The sequence below is a fragment of the Pseudopodoces humilis genome, chromosome 1 (assembly GCF_049639895.1).
Source record: "Pseudopodoces humilis isolate 2021_Gansu_Grassland_sample_001 chromosome 1, ASM4963989v1, whole genome shotgun sequence".
In the NCBI taxonomy this organism is placed as follows: domain Eukaryota; kingdom Metazoa; phylum Chordata; class Aves; order Passeriformes; family Paridae; genus Pseudopodoces; species Pseudopodoces humilis.
This window is the reverse complement of record NC_142200.1, coordinates 142,764,108-142,786,625: the sequence shown is the minus strand read 5'-3', so window position 1 is coordinate 142,786,625 and position 22,518 is coordinate 142,764,108. Positions and strand designations below refer to the sequence as shown.

The 22,518-nt window shown below is 37.2% G+C and overlaps 1 protein-coding gene across 1 annotated transcript in view; it reads right to left on the bottom strand.

Moving 5' to 3' along the window:
• Positions 1–2,135: 2,135 nt before the first annotated feature.
• The window catches only part of NCAPG2 (non-SMC condensin II complex subunit G2), a 42,944-nt gene continuing 22,561 nt past the window's right edge, over positions 2,136–22,518 (bottom strand). The window contains exons 13-28 of the mRNA XM_005528536.3: positions 21,862–22,014; positions 20,023–20,245; positions 18,609–18,742; positions 17,968–18,141; positions 15,668–15,738; positions 15,265–15,418; positions 14,922–15,095; positions 14,317–14,427; positions 14,066–14,209; positions 13,188–13,287; positions 12,724–12,908; positions 11,797–11,940; positions 9,867–9,970; positions 6,623–6,720; positions 6,298–6,403; positions 2,136–2,454 (exon numbers count right to left, since the gene is read on the bottom strand). Of these exons, the coding sequence (XP_005528593.2) occupies positions 2,403–2,454; positions 6,298–6,403; positions 6,623–6,720; positions 9,867–9,970; positions 11,797–11,940; positions 12,724–12,908; positions 13,188–13,287; positions 14,066–14,209; positions 14,317–14,427; positions 14,922–15,095; positions 15,265–15,418; positions 15,668–15,738; positions 17,968–18,141; positions 18,609–18,742; positions 20,023–20,245; positions 21,862–22,014 (2,127 nt within the window). The 3' untranslated portion in view covers positions 2,136–2,402. The remainder of the gene's footprint in view (positions 2,455–6,297; positions 6,404–6,622; positions 6,721–9,866; positions 9,971–11,796; positions 11,941–12,723; positions 12,909–13,187; positions 13,288–14,065; positions 14,210–14,316; positions 14,428–14,921; positions 15,096–15,264; positions 15,419–15,667; positions 15,739–17,967; positions 18,142–18,608; positions 18,743–20,022; positions 20,246–21,861; positions 22,015–22,518) is intronic.

Genomic DNA, 22,518 nt, shown 5'->3' with positions numbered 1-22,518 from the left:
TTTATTAAGAACTGCATTGCTTTCAAATATCAACATTCCAGCTAAAACAGTTTTTATCTAGTAGGGAAGTTTTCTGTACTGAGGGCAACTATGGCTCTGATGTTTGCAGACAGCAGATATTGAGAAAAACCTTAGTCTCTTACCACAGAAAGAAAACCAGCAGAGTAGATGCCTGTTTAGACAGATGGGAGGTACAGCTTTGCACAAATCTTAATCAAGAATGAAGAGTCCATCTTAATTTGGCCAAATTGGTTAACTTCAGTGTCAGTGCCACTCAAGTAACATTGGAGACTCAATAGCCATTTGCACAGGCCCACCCTGAGAATCACTTCACTTAACTGTAGACAACCAAGTGCTACAAGTCCAGGTCTCCAGGTCTAAGCTGGAGGGTGCGACTTTGGTCTGTGGCTGAATAGTTTTTTGGAGATTTCTATCAAATCTCCTAAACCAGACAAAACTAAAGCATCAGGAGGTGTGGTTCTAGCCGAGAGAAATTCCTTCACAGTAGCTGGCATAGGGCTGTGTTTTGGATGTATGCTGATAACATAAGGATGTTTCAGCTATTGCTGAGCAGGGCTTACACAACATCATGGCCTCTCTGTCTCACCCCACCCCTAAGGAGGCTAGGAGTGCATCAGGAGTGTGGAGGGGACACAGCTGGGACAGGAGACCCCAAGTGACCAAAGGGATGTCATACCACATGGCACCATGCTCAGCAATAAACTGGGGAGAGGTTGTGAGGAGGACACTGCCTAGGGACTGGCTGGGTGGTTTTATTTCCCTCTCTTTTTATCTCTTTTCCTCACAATTTGAAAAATTTTCCTAATTATTCAACTGTTTCTTTTTGATTTGTACCCTTTCAGTCCTGCCCCCATGTCTGAAGGGGAGGAGGCACTGAGGTGGTGCCTGGCTGCTGGCTGGGCTTGAACCACCCCATGAGCTCAGACAGGTAATTTACAGGTATCGCCATTAAGGCAAAATAACATTGTGCAATCAGCATTCTTTAGACAGATGGGAGGTACAGCTTTGCACAAATCTTAATCAAGAATGAAGACTCTGTCTTAGTCTTGGGAGAGCATGGAGAAAATTAAATAAGTGGCTTAGATGCCTGCATTATCTGCATCATTAGTACTAACTTATCAAAATAGCCAAATTTTTTAAAAATAGCTAAATATAAAATAATTTATATATTACTTAAATATGTATTTAATAGTTAAGACACCTTCCCCTAGTGGAGTGGGTACTGAATCACCTGAATATTCAAATCATGAGGAAGCTCAGGGAGAATCTGATCCAATCCCCAGCTCAGAAGGGTTAAGTCCAAAGCTGTGATACCATGGAAGGTCAGAGTCCTCCTTGTCAGCCAAGTTCTGCACATCTCCAAGGATGGGTATTCCCACAGGTTTTCTGAGTAACCTCTTCCAGTTCAAATTCACTCTCATAATGATTGTTTTTCATGTCCAACAGGAAACTCTTGCTCAAGTTGTTTCTGTAGCCTCATATTCTCCTCCATTCATCTCTGGGGAAAGTCTGTCCTTTATCTTCCTGCAGGCAGGTGCAGGCAGCAAGAAGCTGCCCTCGTGCAGGTGCCTGCGTGAGTGGTGTAGGATTTGTCCATCAGGTCCAGGTCTTTGCTGAACAGCAGGAGATGCCCCTCGGTGTCAGCTGTGGCTCCCAGCTGCTGTCATCTGCCATCAGTCCAAGGCTGCTGCTCACCCTGTCACCAATCAGCCCTGGCAGCAGGGCCTGCCCTCAGCAGTGCCACACCCACAGCTGCCAGTGTGGCAATCTCAACCCTTAGCAGATTATTCTTCTACTCTGATGGTCCAGCCAGTTTCCCACTCATCTTCCAAGTCTACCCCTCCATCCCATCTCCCTCCAGTTTGGCTCTAAGGATACAAGACTGTGTAAAAGTCTTCACCAAGGATAGGAAACAGGACATTCTGTGCTCTCTCTTGTTCTACAAAAGGGAAGGAAATCAGGTTGATAAGGCAGAGTTTGTCCTTGGTAAAGCCATGATGGCTATTCCAAATCACCATTTTGACCCTCACATATCTCCAAGTAAGACTCATTTCCATAACCCTTAGAAATATGGTCTAGTTCTCCCAGGGACTGAGTGACCTCAGTCTCAAGAGTATCTATGATACAATTTTATTTGTTTTACAAAAACAAAGATACAAAAATACTGTTTTTACACTCCCCCCAAGAAGACATTTTTATACAGAATAATAACTTTGCAGCTGTTGAAAAATCTGTACTATTACATAATTTCTTCTATACATTTTTATACATTTTGCTTGCTTTAAATGAAACAATCTTAAACAATTCACAAGTTTACAATACAAGTTTTTTAAAAAGCAATACATCTTCCTTCAATTTTCATGACAAAAGCTTCTGTGTGCTCAAGGATTCAAAAACTCATCCAAAATTTTCAGAGATGATTCATACAGGAATCTGAAATGCCATAAAACAATGCATAACAGAATTAGAAATGCTAAATGCCAAATCAATCCTCAGCTATTTGATTCTCAGAGGACAGCTACCACATGATTTCTTTGACCAGTTAGTCCATATTAGTTTAGTAAAATGCCTTTACAAATTACTTTTGAAATAGCTGGATCCTTTTTCTTTCAACTTTTCCATATTTTATGCTGATCAGCTCTGTCTCTAGAATAACCAGGAGCAAACCAGTTTAAATTACTGTGTCAATTCAAGCACATTTTCTAATATTTCATCATCTAGTTAAAGAACCCACTTGTTTTCTGCACAGCATTGTAACTCTTTTGTTCAAACAAAACAGTGAAATCCTTTACAGGTAATTCATTCTAAGATCACTTTTCATTCTTTTACTTTCTTCATTTCTTCCTCTCTGTTCAGTCTTTATAATTTTTGTTCTCACCCGTGGCAACTTTTTTTCCCAGCCTGAGCTTTCTATCTTATCCTTATTAGCAGCTGCCTCATCCAGCTGCCCTCACCCTCCTCTTAGTCCGGCTCTGACTCTAATTACACACTCCTCTCTACAGTGCCACAGCCTTTAAACCAGAATGAAACTCCAGTGTCCAAGTAAGGTAGTGCTACAAGGTACTGCAGAATGTGAATAATTAGTTAAGTTCTGTGGGTTTAGGTGCAATGCTGCTTTGTATAAATTTTATTTTGTTACAGTTTAAGGCTAAAAAAACCAATGGATTTTTAATATGGGACCATTGGCACAATGGCCAAAAGGCATCAATTGGGATAACTGTGCTCTTCCCAAACAGACAAGCTGAAGTCAGTTTTACCAAGTACCTTTCTAGAGAATTTAAAGATGGGAGGCAGAGAAATCATACCCAGAGTTATAAACCAAAACAATTCAAGAGCCATAATTTACACATGCAATGAGAGTGCAATTAAGAATTTGGGAGCTAGCTAAATAATAATACTAAAGAAATATCTTTCAGCACAGCCATTAGCTAAATTTAAATTCTAATACTCATATATCAAAATGCTAAATAAAGTAAATACACAGTATTAAGTAAGAGTTATTATCCTATAGCACATTAGGTTTTACAGAACGTTAGACATTTTTCTTTAGCCTCCAAATGGCTGCATTGACAGCTTTATCTGCATTTTTTGTGTTAGGCATAAGTATTTGCATTTTATAAACCAAATTAATGTGCGTGCCATTACTTTTGAGGAAATTCTCTCAATATACAGTATGTTGTCCAGAGTTTTTAAATGCACTGAACAGCATTTTAAAAATGCAGACCCACAGGACCATCTGAAACCACTAACTCAGCTGAAAAGGGAAGACTAAATTGCACTGAAAAGTTTTGCTTCTGAATTAGTACGACAATTAGTGCGACAGCACCTTAATTACTATACTAGACAGCATTTTTACTTTTTTCTTTCATTGCTAATATGTAAGAGATTACTCCTAAGTCTGAAGTTAAGATGCTGGCACAGAATACCAGTTCTCTTGGGAAATTAAAGAATGTCACCATTTCCTGGTATACCTGGATATTGAATAAAATAATCCCTCAAGGAGTTATTAGGAGATAATGCATTCAGAAGCAAAAAACAGTAATATTATTAAGAATGAGTTAAAACCCAGTAATGTATTTTAGCAAGCAGCAGCACAGTAGTGTGTGTCAGAGGTCTGTCATCATATTAATGACCAGAGATATAGCTTGCAGCATACCATAACTAAACTTTGGTAAGTTGAGTAGGATGATAAAATAGTTTACAAACAATAGGGCATGCTTCAGACCATGTATAATCACATTTTAGCTGTACATTAGCACACAAGCAGCAAAGCACTACAAATGGCACATCAGAAGCCACCAGAGGCCCAGCCTAGTCTGACGTTCTGTCTTAGCTGTGAGACTGCAAGCACACTTTAATTCATCATGTAAAACCTAATCACTGCAGAACTTCCTCCAAACCTCTTTCCAGCATCAATTATTTTACCTTTCTGGAGAGGAAAAATGCCCAACATAACTGTACAAATATGAATCCCCCACAAATTCTGCAAAGCTGTGTGATAGCTTCTGGATTTCATTATAGTACAATTCTGATTCACAGAAAAATCCCATTCCCATTATCATATTCATATCCCTAACCCTTGAATTTTGTCTGCAACTGTCTCCTGGACTGGTATTATACAAAGGTAGCTACTCATACATCATGAAATTAAGACACTGTGTAGCATCTTATACTCTTCATCTGCCCCAACATGCAAGTTGATTTGTCCCAGTTCACTGGGCAGGGACGATCATATAGATTCATAAAGCAATTATCTGTGTTCTCACTGAAATTTATAGTTAGTAGTGCTCTCAAGTGGCAGCAATTATTCACTTTAATGTGCCTATTTATTTAATCATGTTAAGATTCACTTTAATTTAACAGTTTTTTCTACTGTCTTGATTAGAAGTGCAAACTGAAACATGATGCCCTGCTGCTCTCCCTCTTTTCCAGATGATGATGATGATGATGATTATTATTATTATTATTATTAAAAATATTGTAGTAGGATACTTGGAAACCCATCGTAAAATAATTTCAGGGGAAAAAGAATGGGGTTTTATTTATTTATGTTTGATTCTGTTTCTAAGCTAGGTCCTGACCAAAGGCCTTTTTGTTCACAACCAAGCAATTCTCCAGCTTTCCTGCAGGCCTCTTTCAGGTAGGAAGACTCTGGAAGGGTCCCCAGAGCACCATCCTCTGGATGGAGGCACAGTTCAGCCACCAATGTCTATGTCAAGTCACTAAAATGCCAGAGAACAACGTGCCTTAGGCCAGGGATCCACGAGAGCACACTGGGGAAGTGTGCTCAGGCTGGGAGAGCCATGAAGCTCCTATACAATGAGGTTCCTATACAATGGGCTTTTTGGCTTGTTTGGGAGTCTTTGTTTTGGTTTTTTTTTTTTATTTTAAAGTCTGTCTACTCTACAGCCATTGTTTGACTGAATAGTAAGGATCACTAGTTTGAAGAATGAAAGACTGCAAGGGCCTCTGCATGTTCAGGCCTCTGTGGTGCATTGCAAACTTTCTCAGTAACTTTGGATTAATGTCCATAAACCCAGTGTGGTTTCTTCACATTCTGTATTTATGCTTATTAATGGCTCCTTTGCACACTTTTTGATTCCATGGGCTATTCAATAACTAGGCTGAAATCAGATCCCAAATTTTAAGACTTAAGTAAGACACTAAAGGCTAAAGTAATCATCATGATTCTCTAGACAGGGCTGAGATAACTGATTACAAATACAATGCAGTCAATCACTTTCAAAAAATTTTTCACAAAAGATATACCAGATATGACAGTTGAAATCCCCCCCACCAAAAAAAGCAAAATAAAATCACCTGTGGAAAGGTCTCAAAGTCATTGTTATACTCAGGTAAATATTTCCTGCCTGCATAGGTTTGGATTCATATATCCAATACCAAAGTGTGGGAGAAAAATCTTCTAGTAATAAGAAATAGTAACTGGACTATTTGTTTTGTTCTACCCCTGCTGCAAACAGACCTGGACTTCAGAAGTGAATCCTGCAATATACAGGATCAAGTGATAACACATTCAAATTAAATGAAAAAAGCCCGAAGCTAAATATGTAAAGATTGCAATCACAGCAGATATAAGGGCAGGAAATTTAATACTGTGCAGGGCTCAATACCTCCCACTTCCCCCCCCTCAGTGTTTTAAACCTTGCAGTCAATCACTCAGAATGTTCTAACAGTGTTACGTAAGTACAGAACAGAACCAATTATTGCAGAGAGGGGATAGGAGAGCTCAGTGCTCCTTTCCCACTGTACACCTACCTTTCAGCACTGCTGAATTCTCCTGTGGCAGCATCCTTGCATACTATCAATTTCCTTTGAATGGCAGGTGCAATATCCTTTAGAAGTGAAGTTTTGTGCTTACCACCTATTTGAAACGAGTTGAAATGTTGGACAACAATAATATTTTTTCAAGAAAACAACCCCACCCTTCCATATTTTCATAGACTAACTTTAACCATAGAAGATTGCTTAATGGAAGATTAGATATTAAATTGGATTTTCACTGTCCTGGATTAACTACTGTGTGTTTCAATGTAGTACATAAAAAGAAAGATAGAAAAAGGACAAAAATGTTTTAACTGACCTTTAATTATATTCACAATGCAGACAGTAGCTGTTAGACTAAAAATCCCTTCGATTCCTTCAGAGAGAATGTACTCCATTAATTCATTTAAAATTGACCTAAGGCAAAAAATAAAGAAAAAATGTGTTATAAACCATATTTCTTTCAAAATAGAACTGAACAGAACATATTTGTAATTATGCTACCCTGCCACCACAGCTTCAAAGATACCATGCAGGACAAAGCAGTGTGATTGGGTAACTGAAAACCATGTGTCTCTGGAACTGAGAATATCAAAGCATGGTAAATTGCTTGGGAAGAAAATAAGGAAGTCTGCAAACAGAAAAACTGGCTGTTAAGAAAATTGAAGAGCTTGTGGTATATTTTAGGAAAGTCGATCCATGAAAAAAACAGTGGTTCTACTGGAATTTAATTCACAGAATTTGTACTGAAATTTCTAACTCAAATTTCTACTGAAGTTAGAAAAAATATATTCTATAGCTCCACTGGTATGTAACTCCATTGCTAGTACCTACTCAGACTTAACATTTTGACCTTAAATGTGTTTCTCATTAATATTAAAATAGATGATCTTCCAATTACAACCCAGTGAAGATAATTTTTAACTAAACAATGTCCTGAAACACTTCCAAGCAACATTTTCTTTACTGAAACTAAATAACTGAATAGCAGGACCATGACAGCAGCTCCTTGTAAAATACTAACCCAATATGTATCTTAAGAGATTTTTTCACCTCTAGCATGAGATGAAAGTATTACCAGCAAACTCTAGTGGTGTTTTGGGATATATGTCAAGGTAAGAGAAATGAAATGAGAGTCACAGATGAGGTCTAACAACCAAACTGAACTGCACTAGGGAATAAGTCAATACCACAGGATGGAAACAGTAACTGGTCATTAGTGTTTGTGGTAAAAATCCCAAATTTAACTCAGAAGCAATTCTCAAAACCAGAGAAAAATAAAAGAACAAGATGGATAAAACAGGAGATGGAAGAGATCCTGGTATCCTCAGAGCACATAGCTAAATGTTCTGTGATCAGCTAAAGGGGAAACTGAGAGCAGCAATTTTACATTACAGTAACTTTCCCTAACATATTTCAAAATACCTTTACAATATTATTATCTGTTATGAAAACAGAACATCATACATTGCCAGTTCTGACTTCAATTGTTCTGGCTTTTATTGTGCTAAGATATCAAAATGAAATATAGAGTTAAGAACCAATTCAGTAAAAACCTTCTGCAGAAATTCAAATATTGCTTCTAAGAGCTGAGAAAGATGAAAAATCTTTAGCTTCAGAAATAAGCATTACGAAGTTGCTCAGGCATAGCATCAGTTTCATTGTATCATTGTGGACTAACATGACTAAGCATTGATTCCATTTCACCTTGGCCTTAAATTGCTAACAGACACTACTGGGATCAGAGTCCTGACTTCATTGTTAGCATTGTTTGGGTCACTAAGCACACTCTTAACCCCCATGAAGGAACACTGGAATTTCATTAACCTGTAACAAGACTCACTTCAGCTGCCTTTCCCCACCTCCCTCCAAAAAAAGGTCATATGAGCCTGCAGGCAAAGAAAATAGAACAGAGCAACAAGCTATTTAAAAAAACATATAAGGTTCAGAGGTAAATTCAAAAAACGGTTATTCAACATTTATTTGAATTTAAAAATTAAAATTTTATTGACAACATAAAAACCATTCTATATTAGCAAAAACCTTGAAAAAATTAATATACAACATTAACTGACTTAAAAATTACAGCCATTAAACTGCTTGAAAGAGGGGGAAGGTCTGAAATAGTCTTTATACAGATAGTTTCCTACTAAAATGGAGAATACTCACACAATTGGACAGGCATTGCCAAGCTTCCCACTATTATCACTGCTATGGGGATTGAAATTCAGTGCTAGAGGCTGACTGGTTAGCACTGAAAATAAAACAGATTCTGCAGAACTCAGAGCAAGATGACTGTGAGCTCACAGAGAAGACACATCAGATTTTCTAAAGTCAAAGGCATTCATGTTGACATAAAGATTTCTGAAACACCAAATTATTTGCTACTGGATTCTGATTATAGCCTATCAATACAGATTTATGAAAGAGCCTTAAAAGCAGTCTCAATTCTGAGGCACCAGTAGAACCAGATGGAAATTATCTCCAAATCTTTGCTCCAAAAAGATAAATTATAGAAGATACATTTTTTCCCAAGTACTCAGAAACAATTTGTACCAAACTTGCAGTTTTTTCCACCAAGAATGGACAAGATTCACCTTGATTACTACAAGAAAAAGTTTCAGAAGAATTAACTGATTTTCTGCATCTCTTTTGAAAAGAGATGTGTAAAATAGTTGTTTCACTAGAAGAGAAGACCTTGATGGAGAGCTGCTGCCTCGAGCAAGTGCAAGATTTGGATTAGCTGGACTGTTGCTAGAGTCTCTGGAGTCTTTTGTTTTGCAAGTTCAGCTAGAATTAGAGAAGGACTGAGAAGAAAAAAAACACCTCATGACAGGAGAGACAGGGATATTCAATGCCTGTCAGATGAGGAGGCTAAGAAGAGGAATTAGTTGTGGTAAGTCAGGGAGAGAAGTAGGACTTCTAAGCCCCTTTATAATTTAAAACAAGTCTAGTGTGTACAGTCATGTAAAGAAAAATTGAGTATGAACAAACCATGCAAAATGAAATTCAGTTGTGATACTTTTAAAAGATATTCAGAGCCCTCACTAAATATAGCAAATACCCTCCCCCTCAGTTTAAATCTTAAAAAATAAATAACACAAGCTCACTTTTGCAGGCTTTTAGCACTCAGATACTTTCTATGTTGAATGCTGTGACTTTAATACAGCCATAGGTATCTCATTGCAGATGTTCAACTAAAGGATTAATTCTATTTCTGGCAAATATTTTATCTCATCTTAATACCTCTGTGTTGAGGAGACTCAGCTTTATAAGTATCATAATGAAAGAAGCAAGCCAAGATGTATCATTAAAAAACTCGTCATGATTAACAGTCTTGTAAATAAGAAGAACTCTTGGTTAAAAAAATGGACTCAACCCCAGCAATCAATATCTACAGGCAGTATGTCAAGAAAAGGGGATTATTAAATAGTCCAAATAAATTTAGAAAGAAACTAGTTCCTCAAAGTTTATTTGAATTCAGAAATTAAAATTTTATTGACAACATATAAACTGTTCTGTATTACCAAAAGCCTAGGAAAAATTATTATAGAAACATTTACCTGACAACATTAACTGACTTCAAAATTATAGCCATTAAACTGCTTGAAAGAGGAGGAAGGTCTGAAATAGTCTTTGGCATAGTCAAGTCTTCTTCACTGGAAGCCTTAAACAGAATAAAAAGTCAACAACCATTATAGCTCAAGAAAGATATGCATGGAGAATATTGTATTTCAATAATTACACTAACCAGGACCTATCCTTAAATAATTAAAACATTCACAAGTATCCTTTGAATAGCTTTAATCCAACTCTGTTGTGTCCAAATAAACAAAACTAATTTAAATAAGAATGACTGAAACTAAACCGCATAAACAGTAATTGTAACAAGGCAAATATTCTCTGCAGTTACTTTCACCACAAATTTCATTTAACTACACCCTTTATAAAGGCACAACCTATTAAACACAAATGAGTCCCCTCTGTGGGTCCAACTTGACGTGTGCATCCATGATTTCTAAATGTAACTTCAGAGACAGTGATTTTCTGGATACCTACTCTTTTTGGTATAAAGTTCTGGATAGTATGACAAATATTTAGTTACAAGTGAATTTTGATTTACAACAACCTGGGGGCAGGGAAAACACCAGCTCAGATGAATGACTGGAATAAACAATCTATGAGTATGAACCTCCAGTATATTCAAGCCCAGTAATGTTTCCTCTGCATCATCTGTAAAGAGCACCTGTCACCCTACAGTCTCTCAGCTGATACATCAATATCTGCAGGCAAACAGCTGGTACTCCTTCAGTTCCGGCTGGAACAGACCCTTGAAAGCTGCTCTGTGATACTTTCTGGCAACTGTTTCTTGCTCAGTTTCTGACACATCCAGAACCCACAGCAAAAGTACAGCCTCTACTAAAGAGCCTCAGCTCTTCCTTTTTAGTTCTCAAAGCTTCCAATCTCACTAATCATATTTGCTTCTAACACTATCTGCTTTAGAAAAATGGGATGGGAACACTGCCCTTCTCCTTCAAGGACAGTTGTGGTTCCTTGGACTTTCAGAACATGAAATAACCTCTGTCCAACTTTCTTTTCAATATTAGAGATTCTTTCTTTACTTTCCAAAGCAACACAGATCAGATATTTGGAAATCCTCTGCACCAAAAACCAAAGAAACCCAAAAAAGAGATGCAGCACATGAAATGTCTCTGTATGGAAGCAGAGAATGCCAAGAAGGACATCAGCCTGCTTTGAAAGAGAACTACAGAACCTTATGGGACCATTCCAAGAATATGGAATGGGAATCTGTCACACATCAGTTCACTTCCAAAGTTCCCTAATCTGGGTGAGACAAAGTGAGGTAAGTTTAGAACAAGCCCCTGTTCTCTCCCTGAGCTCTAATTGCTGAACACACATTGTATGGTGTGGCAGAAGCCTTTGATCAGGTTGGGACCACAGTCTTGGCTGTGTCGCCTCTCAGCCTCACACACACAGCCTTTTTTTCAGAGTGAAGGTGAAGGAACCAGGAGACATGAACACTCTGCAAGCACTGCTCAGCAACAGCCAAAACAAACTGGTGTGTCCTCAACACTGTCTTGGCCACAAATGCCAACTACAGCAGCACAGGAACTCCAGGGAGGAAAGCTGACTCCTTCCCAGCCAGTCCCAGTACAAAAGCACAGAGGGAATATTCCAGAACCCACGTTGTTAATTTCCAACACTGCCTAACTGCTAAGTTCTCCTGTCAAATGCAGATACTGAAATAGGTACCCAGACAAGTCTGTTCCTACACAACTGCAGTCAGAAATCTGAGCAATGAACTCTAATATGAAATTATAGCAAATTAAATTTCCTGTTTACTCCATGCCAACACACACAAAAATCCTCATCTGCAATACAAAGACTAATTTTCTGAATAAAGCTCTTTTGCTCCAACATAACACATAAAAAGTGAAAAGTGTTAAATAGAAAAATCAGAATTAACTTTACCTTCTGTAGCACATAATTTATCTCTGCTACTATTGAAGCCAAGAGAGTGGAGAGTATACCCTGGTGAACTGCTGGGAACAAGGAATGCCAGCACTGCAGTGAATGGATGAATTCTCCAAGAGGCATCTGAATAGAGTGAATCAACTAAAACCAGAAAGAAAAACACATATTTCTTTTCATATTGCTTGAGTATAATTGAAATATACCAGCAAGTCTCTCTGTGAAGTGCAGACCACACCTTGAAATCTTTGAGGTATCCTAGTCACACGGGATCAGAGGGGGAATCAGCAACAACTGGGAAGTCTACTCAGAAATTTGAGAGAAATTAACGAGGCAGTGGTTCTTACAAAAAAGAACTGAATGTTTTTTGAGTCCTGAAAAGTAGATTGTCAGATTTCCCAGAATGATCCACCCATTTCACTACTACACATTTAGTATCTGCTTTAAAATATAAGAAGTCAACTTTTCTGTTAAGATGTGAGATTTTCAAGAATTTTAGAACATCATACATATTTTAAAGTTGGTATCATTCTGGCAAAAAGAAATAAATAAGAAAGAAAATTTCTCCTCCCTCCAAGATCATAACATATATAAAAAAATCCTTTGCTCTGGATTGAGGAAGTTCATCTAATTGCAGATAAGATTAACAACCTAGAAGTACCAGCAAGGTCCAGGATCACTGGAACAGAAGGAATTTGTTCTGCAGTTTACAGGTTCTGCTGTCATGATGAGACCAAAATGGAAAAAAAAAATTGGTAACAAGAAAACTTAGAGAATTCAACTGAAAATTTAATCACATGTCTACCCAAACAGTAAGTCATAGTGAGGTAACAACCCCAAAGTGTCTAAGTATACCCCTTTGCATAAAAATTATGGATTCATCTACACATTAGCAATTACATAGCAATTTGAACTGTAATACGATACCTGAAACCCTTCTTCCTGTTCTTTCTTAAGTCTATGTGCCACACATTCTAAAATTTTCTGAAAGACGTTCTGTAGAGTGTGGAAAAGGTTTGTCACCTCCTCTGTCTCAGTATTCTGATTTAAAGAAGCTTCAATAATTTCTTTTAGCGTACACAGCAACACTGGAGCACAAAAGCCACCTCTCTCTAGAGAAAAATAGTACAATATGAAAGTTGTGATACTCATCAGGTACAAGCTTAGAATGAAACTCAGATACAACACACAGTGATAGTTTAAAAGTGTAGACAATACATTTAGTTTCTGAGAACCCTTAGCTGAAATTTTCATACAGTCCAATTAATATTTTAAGAATGAATCCAGTGTTCCCTCCAACCCTTAAAAGTTAGGGATTAACTAACTTGCCAATACAAGAAAAGTCAGCTAAGTATAAATGTAGTTGTTGCTATTAGTACAAAATAGGGTACCTGTTTGCATAATCAGAAGAGTCATTTCTAAAAGGTGTGCTTGAAACGTGACATTTCCCAGGCCCACCATTATGACATCTTTACACACTGTCAGGTAGGCCTAGAAGAGAGGTGCAAAATTATAGGAAACCCAAACTTTATGTAAAGTAACCATTCAACAAAACTCAAACATAGTAAAACCACAATTTCTCAGCCAAGATGCCCTGAGAGCTGGTGTAACTAACTGCAGTTACTCAGTTCACACCTGCTGACAAGCACAGATTCCAAGCTGTCCTTCTAATGTTTCCATTGCCCTTTCCCAACAGCAAATGATTTCTCAAAAGGCAGTAAATCCTCTCTTTTTTACTCAGGCTCAGATCAAAGGCATTGATACTTATCATGTACTGAGGCAAAATATGACGTCTTACCTGCCTTTAATAGCAAAATTGAAACCAGACAAAAAGCAGACAAAAAGAGCTTTTCCCTACAGACACAGAGTTGTTACATGCTAAAGAGATTATTATGAGACAGACATAGACAGAGTGAGAATTTTTAATCAGTCTGTGTATATGTGAACTGAGTTGTTCAAGGACACTGACTGGGACCAAAGTTAGCCAAATCTTTCCTTTCACCAAAATCTGGTAAAAGCTCAGTGCTAAAAACCACCTTGGGTTAAATGAAATGTCAGAGGAATGCAACAGAAAACAATTCAGAACTAGCTAAAACGTCACCCACATTATATCATCAAATGCTTTCTTTGAAGGACAAATCAAGATCAGGGGTAAGGGACACTGTAAATGATGACACCAGTGCCAGTGCAGTTTGTCTGCATACAAATTGCTACACTACACCTTTTCAAACTGAAGGCAGCTTGATTTATATTATAAGATTCTTCTAACCTGGATAATTAATTCAGAAACATCACTGTGTTTTGAAATGCCATTCTCTTGATCACTTGCTAGTATAAAAGGTACAACTTGACTTTCTATCCAAGCGCCTGTCTCCTTCAGAAGTGAAAGGTAATCTTCTCCTTCTTCAGAAAACTGTAAAAAAACAATGGGAAGTTTATCAATTGTGTCTCCAGTTGGTTTTGAATTTTCTTATACTCTCAACTGTAACTCCAGCTTATTCTGGAAAGCTATATGCATACCTTGTGCTGAAGATGAATACTCAATCTGCAAAAGAGACTGAAGGCTCTTAGGCTGGTTGCTTGATTCCAGACACCAGAATCTGTTCCTTTCAGAATTGAGCCAAGAACCCGCTGAAATATCAAGGTTTACATTTATATTTTTCAGAAAATTTTTTCAAATGTTTCTTTCCTCAACAGCTTTAAACAAAAGGTTAAAAAAAACCTCCAAACCCATAAAAACAGCAAAGCACCAAGCCCAAAAAAGCAACAAGCATACTTTAATACTTCCATTTTGCAGTGCCATAATTTATTTTCAGACTGTTCCTTATCTGCATATTCTGAAAGTCAGGTGCCTTAAAAAAACTCAACATTAGATCACAAAAATTTCGAGATATCTAAAACTGAGAAGCTGGTTAAAATCTGCCATCTATAAACAATTCTGAACTACTATACTTCTGTTTAGAGTACTTGTCAGAAGTACAAATAAAAAGGAAAATCTTTTTACAAAGGGAGAGGGGATCATGAATCTCATTTATTTATTCTTGCATGCCTTTAGTTTGACTCAGGCAATATATGATGTTAAGCACTGATTTTATAAACACTGTTTATGATAAGGAGAAAATTACCTTTGCAGCACCAAGAATTTTCAAAAGGTTCTTCAGTTTCTTTTTAGGAACAGAAAGGAGGCAACCACGATTGACAGGATGAGTCAATAAATACTCAATGTAGTCAATTGCTAAGTCTGGCTTTGATTCTTGTGTTACGTGGATACGTACTCGACGCTCAGATGTTTTAGTATTCTGAATAGCAAGGAAGCACAAAACCAGTACAAGTCTTAGTATCTGACTTTAGAACTGATTTCAAAGCAGAATAACATAGCATTAAAAAGTCTTATTCTATTTTTAAAAAGTATGATGACTTAAAGAAGTCTGGCAATTCCTATACTCCCGGTCATATGCATATGCAGACCTTTGTTGGGGTGAGTGAGTCAGACAGCCAATCGCAGGCTAGTTCCATAATGTGCCCCACTTGACCCCAGCGGCACAGGCAGTCGATCAGGATAGAATATTTGCCTTGGTTAGCTCCACTGTCAATATTTCTGAGTCTGGAAACCACACCACAGCTTAAAAGCAAACAGACAAAAAGATACATTATCTTTACACCCTTAAGTGCAGAAAACAATTAGTATAATACAAACAAAGGATTCACCAACAACTTAGACTTGAACATCACTAATTTTACTGACTTACCACAGTTTTTTAGGGTCTTGATTTATCCAAATAGGCATTTAATATATCAGACTGTGAAAAATGAACAAATACAGCCAACAAGAAATTTCTTGTCATTTGCATTTTGGATTTCCAAACAGTACCTGAATGTAGGAATAGCAGCAGGGGGCATAAAGGATGCCAGAATAACCAATGGAGTCATGCACCGCTCATCCTAGGATAAAAGAATTACACCACATGATGTAAATGGAAGGTACATACATCCAAGCAAAACTAAAGAGAGTACTGAGAAATTATGATTACATTTTCTTAGATTAAAGATTTCCCTTTTTCACTACAAATGGAGTTGAAAGAAACTCAAATCAATATTAGCTTGCAATCTGAAATGTCTGATTCTTGGTTTTGGAGGTCAATTGTTGTATCCTTCAGCTTTCTGACAAACTGCCAGAATAACTACCATGAATAATCAGTCATGGATCCATTAAGTTAATACTCATTGCAAAAGAAATAGCAGCTCTACCTAACTTTTTTTCCCCGTGTGACTAAGATTTAATTGCACAACCATGACACCATCTAACTCCTCTCAAGTAACCAATGCCTTAAATGAATATTCATTCACACCACAAACTTATTAAAAAGACTCTAAAGGAAAGGGTTCTGATATAAATAACAGTGGTAATGTTTAATGCACTATTATTCATTACAACATGAAATAATACATGGTCTGGGCCACAACATCATCTCACTCAGGTTATATAGAAACCAATCTACGTTAAGAACTCTTCAAAAATAATTTCTCTCTATGTCCAAGCTTCATGGAAACAGCCAAATGAAATTATCACCTACTTGGCCATTCCAAAATATAAAACCGTTTTTAGAGCTCATATTTTTAAAAGAACTTTTAAAATATATTTGTAGCTTTTTCAGGAGAGAGACAGGCTGCTTCAGTATGTTTGTAGCCTTTTAGGAACTAAGCCCCTTGATGATAGGTCCTTTTACATCCAAGCTGCTTACTCACTATAAGAATATCAAAGTCAAAGAGGTTGTTTGCTAAAGCTGGATATCTTGTCTGTTCACCAGGCCCTTTCAGAAAGGATGTTACATCCTCAACCCAAAAAGATTTGGAATGTCTTTGACAACTTCCAAATGCTTTCAGGGTAAAGAGCACTCATAAATCTGTGCTGCAGAATAATATGTTGCAATGAGCTGCTTTTCACTCCCTGATTATCTAAAGCAAAGTTGCAGTGGAACAGCCACCATATTTCAGGATACTTCAACATAAAAGCCATCAACTGAGAAAAAGATATCCAGTATGTAATCCTTCCAAATTCACTCTGGGAGCAGCAGCCACTACTGGCGACTCTTAGGATGGCATCCTACTCAAGAATAACACTAAAAAAACTACAGCAAGGAGACTGACAATTTGAAAATTACTTATTTTAATTAACTGCCTATATCAAACCAAAGCAATAAATAAATGCATCAACAGATCATTAGAGAGTATTCAAATTAGCAGAAACCTCAGAATCACAGAATGGTTTTGGTTGGAAGGGACAAAGAGATCTTGTTCCAACCACCCTGCCATGGGCAGGGACACCTTCCACTTAGCCAGGTTGTTCCAAGCCCCATCCAAGCTGGCCTTGAATACTGCCAGGGATGGGGCATCCACAGCTTCTCTGGACAACCTGTGCCTGTGTCTCACCACTTTCACAGTAAAGAATTTCTTCCTAGTATTTCATCTAAACCTACTTTCTCATAGTTTGAATCCACTGCCCCTTGTCCTGTCACTACACTCCCTTGAAAAAAGTCCCTCTCTGTCTTTCTTTCCCTTCAGGCACTGGAAACTACAAAGCCTTTTCTTTTCCAGGCTTAATAATCCAAATTCTTTTAGCCTTTCCATTTAGGAGAGGTGCTCCATCCCTCTCATCTTGGTGGCTTCCTTTGGACTCACTCCAGCAGGTCAGAAGGACATGTTTGGTTTTCTGGGCTGTGAGTGCACTCTGCCAGCTCATATGCAGTGAAAACAGAGCCTCAGCTGCTTCAGTTGCAGCTGAATCATAAGCGGTGCTGGTGGAAGAGTCTGGGGGACAGTGGGTAGAAAAATATGTGGATTCCAATGTACAATGAGTATTTATTCTGCAATGGCACATTTGTGTTTACTGTTTCCCAAAAGTTCTAAAGCATTCAAAAGAATAAAACCCTAGAAAAACCTTACAAGGAGAGCAATTTATTGCATAAGTATTTCTGAGCTGACTATTTATATAACGGTTCATCAGTCAGACACTGCAGTTGGAGAATAGTTTCTACCAATTTGTGCTGTTTATAGTTTATAGCAACAATAAAAAAGAATATTTAATGCCATAAAAATAGATAAAAGACATAAAACATAAAAGCATCTGAAGAAAATACTGAGAAAATAAAGGAAAATCTAGGCTTTCTTTACCTGAAATACTTTAAAATATTCAGGAAGTACAGAAGCAAACTTCCTGATAGCATAATCTTTGGCATCTTCATTGTGATCTAGTGCTTTGTGGATACTTCTCCAGAGTATTACAGTGATCTCCAACAAGCTTGCCATGCTGGCCACATCATTTACTGACAACACATTATCCAACACCTGAAATACAAACACTTAGATGATATTACCCATTATGTTTTCAAATAGAAATTTAAATCAAAATAAGGCTTAAAAGACACTGAAAATCCTTCTAGTCCCTTTACAAAAGACATTGTGGTTGTCATAGAATAGGAACTCCACAATTCAGTCTTAATCTCTCTAACTTCACATATCTTGTAATGGTAATTTTTAAAATAATTTAACTGCAAAACCAACCAATTTATAATAAGCACTAGAATTAGGCAACTAATAATTTAAAATATGCTTCATATTCCTTCTATCTTATTCTAGCTACCTGAAAAAATTTCTGCTGCTGCAGGACATGAAAATCCAGTAACAGTGGTTCCACCCTTCCAATTCCAGAGATGCCCAAGGGCCTTCCTTTAGACTTTCTGTCATATTCTGTGTGACATTAAGCAGCACTGAAAACAAGTTACCAGAATTTTGCATAAAATGTACTATCTTACACTGCTGTTCTCCCTTTCACTTCCATGTTCTTCATCATCACCATCGTCATCATCCCCACTATCATGAAGACTCTCCTTCATTGCTTTCTGGATGCAGGCATTCAAGCAGCGCCGAATAGTGAGCATCAATTTAGCTACATTTAAAATGAATAAGAATAGACATTTGATATTTAATGAATGCTGGTAATAAATGCTTCTAATTATAATTATAAACAATAATAATTTAATAATAAATAATTATTAGTTAAAAATAATTAATAATTAATAATAAATAATTATAAATAATAGTTATTTTCATACTGTAAAGACAGTATGAAAAGTAGCCAACAGAATCAGAAACAGCTAGGAAAAAATGGAGAAATTTCCTTGTAAAGAAAATGAAAAAAATGTGAACATGCTTTATATCCTCAAGTATGAAGAAGAAATGACAACGTTATCATCAGGGTCTTTAATTTTATTGTTAAAACAGTATACTAAAAAAATAACCACCACCTCATCAAAATGAGAATCAGAGGAAGCTCCCACAACTCCTAAATTTAATCTAGCATAAGTGTTAACCTAATGACCCACGTTCTAGAACACATTCCCTTCTATGTCAATTCCCATTCTTTGGAATAGATGTTGTAGCCCAACCATTGTACTCCTGAATGAGGAGATCAGCTCTAGAAGAAGTGAAAGGGTTATGCCCACTCTGATGGAAGTACAAGCTGATTTCATAACCTTATCAAGATGATCAGCTGAGAGGCAATGGTTTGGGCATTTCATCCAAGTCACTCCATGCTCATTACTTGGGTTTTATCAGAACTCCTCTGGAACAAACTTTTCCCGATTTTACTTGGTTCAATAGGACTTTCCTAAAAAGCAGTGACATTCTGGGCAGTACGTGCCCTCTTCACTGAAACTTTCTGAAGCTTTCTGAAAGAGGACTTTCTAGATTTTCCCTGAGCAACTTGAAAATATTGATCCACAAATCCCAGATAACCAGATTATCAGATGTAAACATTTTTTTGGTTTCTATATAATCTTTCATGTGAAGATCTCAAATCACTTAAGGCACCGGGTACTTGCTACCCTTTTTCTACATAAGAAATAGGTATCAGCTGAGATAGCTGTAAGGTCTGTGTGGGGAGAAATGGGAACAGAAGGAACTGGTGCCACCATGGGGTGGGGTGTACAGCACAGCATCGAAAAGCAGAGATGAAAATCTTTGATCTCCTCACTGTTGAAAAAGCTGATGACTTCACCTGCTGTGCTTATTGCTGGTGTCAAGAATTCCAAAAACTATAAACTAATATTATACTAAGCCCCCAAAAATCTAGCAACAATGTACCACTGTTACAGAAATAAGAAGAAAAAAGCATTTACATGGCATGATATCAGTAATTCCAAAAGCTCGCAATGTTTTGTACTTTACCTATATTGGTGGGGCCAGTAAATTCATAAGCATACTGATAGAACTTCCTGGCTGCTGCTGGGTTCATCTGGATCAGAGTGACACAGCGCTCACACCACACCTCCTCGGGCTGGGTAGTGGGGAAGAAGGAATTCAGCAGGAGGTTCACAATGCGCCGGGACACCGGCCTTGAATCAGCTTCAAGGCGAGACAGGAGATGCTCCATGGGACAGATATTCCAGAACTTTGTAAAGTGAGAAAAAGATATTCAAAGGAGTTAAATAAAAATGGAGAAAAAAAACGTCACCTTCAGTAAGTGATTTCCATGTCAACAGTCTATAAAAATGTAAGGAACATTAACTTGGAAAACATGAGAATTTTTTTTTTTTTTTTTATTCTTACACCAACGTGAACTAGAGATCAAATTCTGCTGTAATAATGGTATTTGCTGTGCTGATGTTTTAAATCTCCTGGTATCTCTGACTCACTGGAAAAACTGTGGTTCGAGCAATTCCAGTTCAATACACCTGCAATATAATGCAATTCCATAGACACAGGGAAGAACTATTTACTTTACAAGGATATCACTGTAAAATACAATTATTTGTCACTATGTGCCATGTTTCATATTCTCCTCACAGGAAGAAGTAGGACCAAATTATTTACAAGTATTGTGTACACCTTAAAAACCTGTATGGATCAACAGTCTTTCCAAAACCATCCCAAACCCCATATTACTAAATATTGAATGCATCCCACTCTTAGCAGAGCTCCAGTTTATTTGTAACACAGAAATCAAAGGCTATGAAATTCAGATGGACTACACAGCTGTTATGCCAGCGGTAACACCACACTTGCAATTTTTTGGCGATGATTCTGAATTAATTATGCTGGACAATTTTGAATTAAAAAACAAAGTATTTTTCAACGCCAAGGAACCTATTTTACTCTTGAGTAGAAATATTTGCAGCAGCTAATTACCCTTTGAATTTGAACCATGGATGTCCCTATTAGAACTGTCATAAAAAGTAAGTTTAAGGTGAACCCAGGACTTACCAGGTATATACATTATGGTTTCTAAATCAAAAGAAGTTATTGAAAAACATCTAACACTTACTGGGATCTTTTTTTTCCTTATGTAAACCTGATCTTTCCTTCCCCTAAAAAATCCCTGACATTGAGAATTAACTTTTTTCTCTGTCTTTAATGGCAGCAAACTCAGAATAATTCACAAACCAAGTGACCTCATCCACTCCTTGTATGGCTTTCTCTCTACACCCTTCACCATCTTCAGAGCTCTCCTCTGGCTGCTTTCTAATAGTTTTATATCTTTATTAGTCTTAGAAAGAGACAAAACCAGTTAAATTAAAATATAAAACTGAAATTAAGAAACTATTAATATTAGAGAGTGGAATAAGAGCTCAGAGATGCTATAAGACCTGTAGCTGGACAGTATCACCCTAAATAAGAGTCCACAGCAGAACACAAAATACATTAAACATCACTATAAAAAGACACCAAAATCCTAAAGGATGTGCCCACAAATTAGGAAGAGACATGATAAAAATATAAGAATCAAAGCAAAAAAGCTAAGGGTTAAGGTGTTAGGCATTTAGAAGAGTTGGGCAGCTGAGGGAAGTGTGGCTGTAAACCACTGCTCTCCCCTGCCCATCCAACAGAGAGAACAAAGGGCCCACAGAGCACTCAGGATACCACAAATATTTAGAGTATAACCAGAGCAAAGCAGGTTACTTCTTTCTTTTTTTAGGAACACTGCAGAAGTCTCAAAATGTACTTTTTTTTTTTTAACAAATTCCTTGATTTTGTCTCCTTGCTATTTATTGAGTGTCATTATCCTACCTTAGCAGCCTTGGTAGCCTTCACTTTGAGCAGCATTTCCACAAAAGCCACTCGCACTTTCTCAGAATTGTCATGAAGACTGTGTTTGGTTGCAGGCAGGAGTTGTTCCAGGAGTGGGTGACTTAGTTTGTTGTCCAAAATTATTGGTAGGCACTAAAATTAAAAAAACAAATCCCAAAAGAGTAGAGCTGAAAAATCTGTAGCTAAAAATTGTTTAAGTAGACCATGACACTTCTCATGTCAAATAAAGCAGGGGCAGAAATTGTGCATGCTTGGTTTTTTGTAATATTTTTTGGTAAAAACTGCTTTGATTACTTCAAATTTACAGTGAACTGTGTTTGATGAACTCACCTCAGCTGAATCAGCTTCAGACCTACACTAAGATCATGGTCTTGTCCTCTACCTGAGGGCACTCAGATTTCTAAAATAAGCTGATTTCAAATTAAAAATATATTTATTTGTTCCAATTCATTTTAAATCAGCACTTTCTACTTATCCAGGATAGCTCCTCCATGAAGCAGTAGTGGAGAAAGTGAGGATTAACAGGACAACAGCTTCAATTTAAGTCTCAACTGACACAGAATCTTCAAGTGAAAATGCTGCTTAGGGAGTCCATTTTTCTGTCCAAGCTATCAGTTATTTCCCACATGCCAGAAA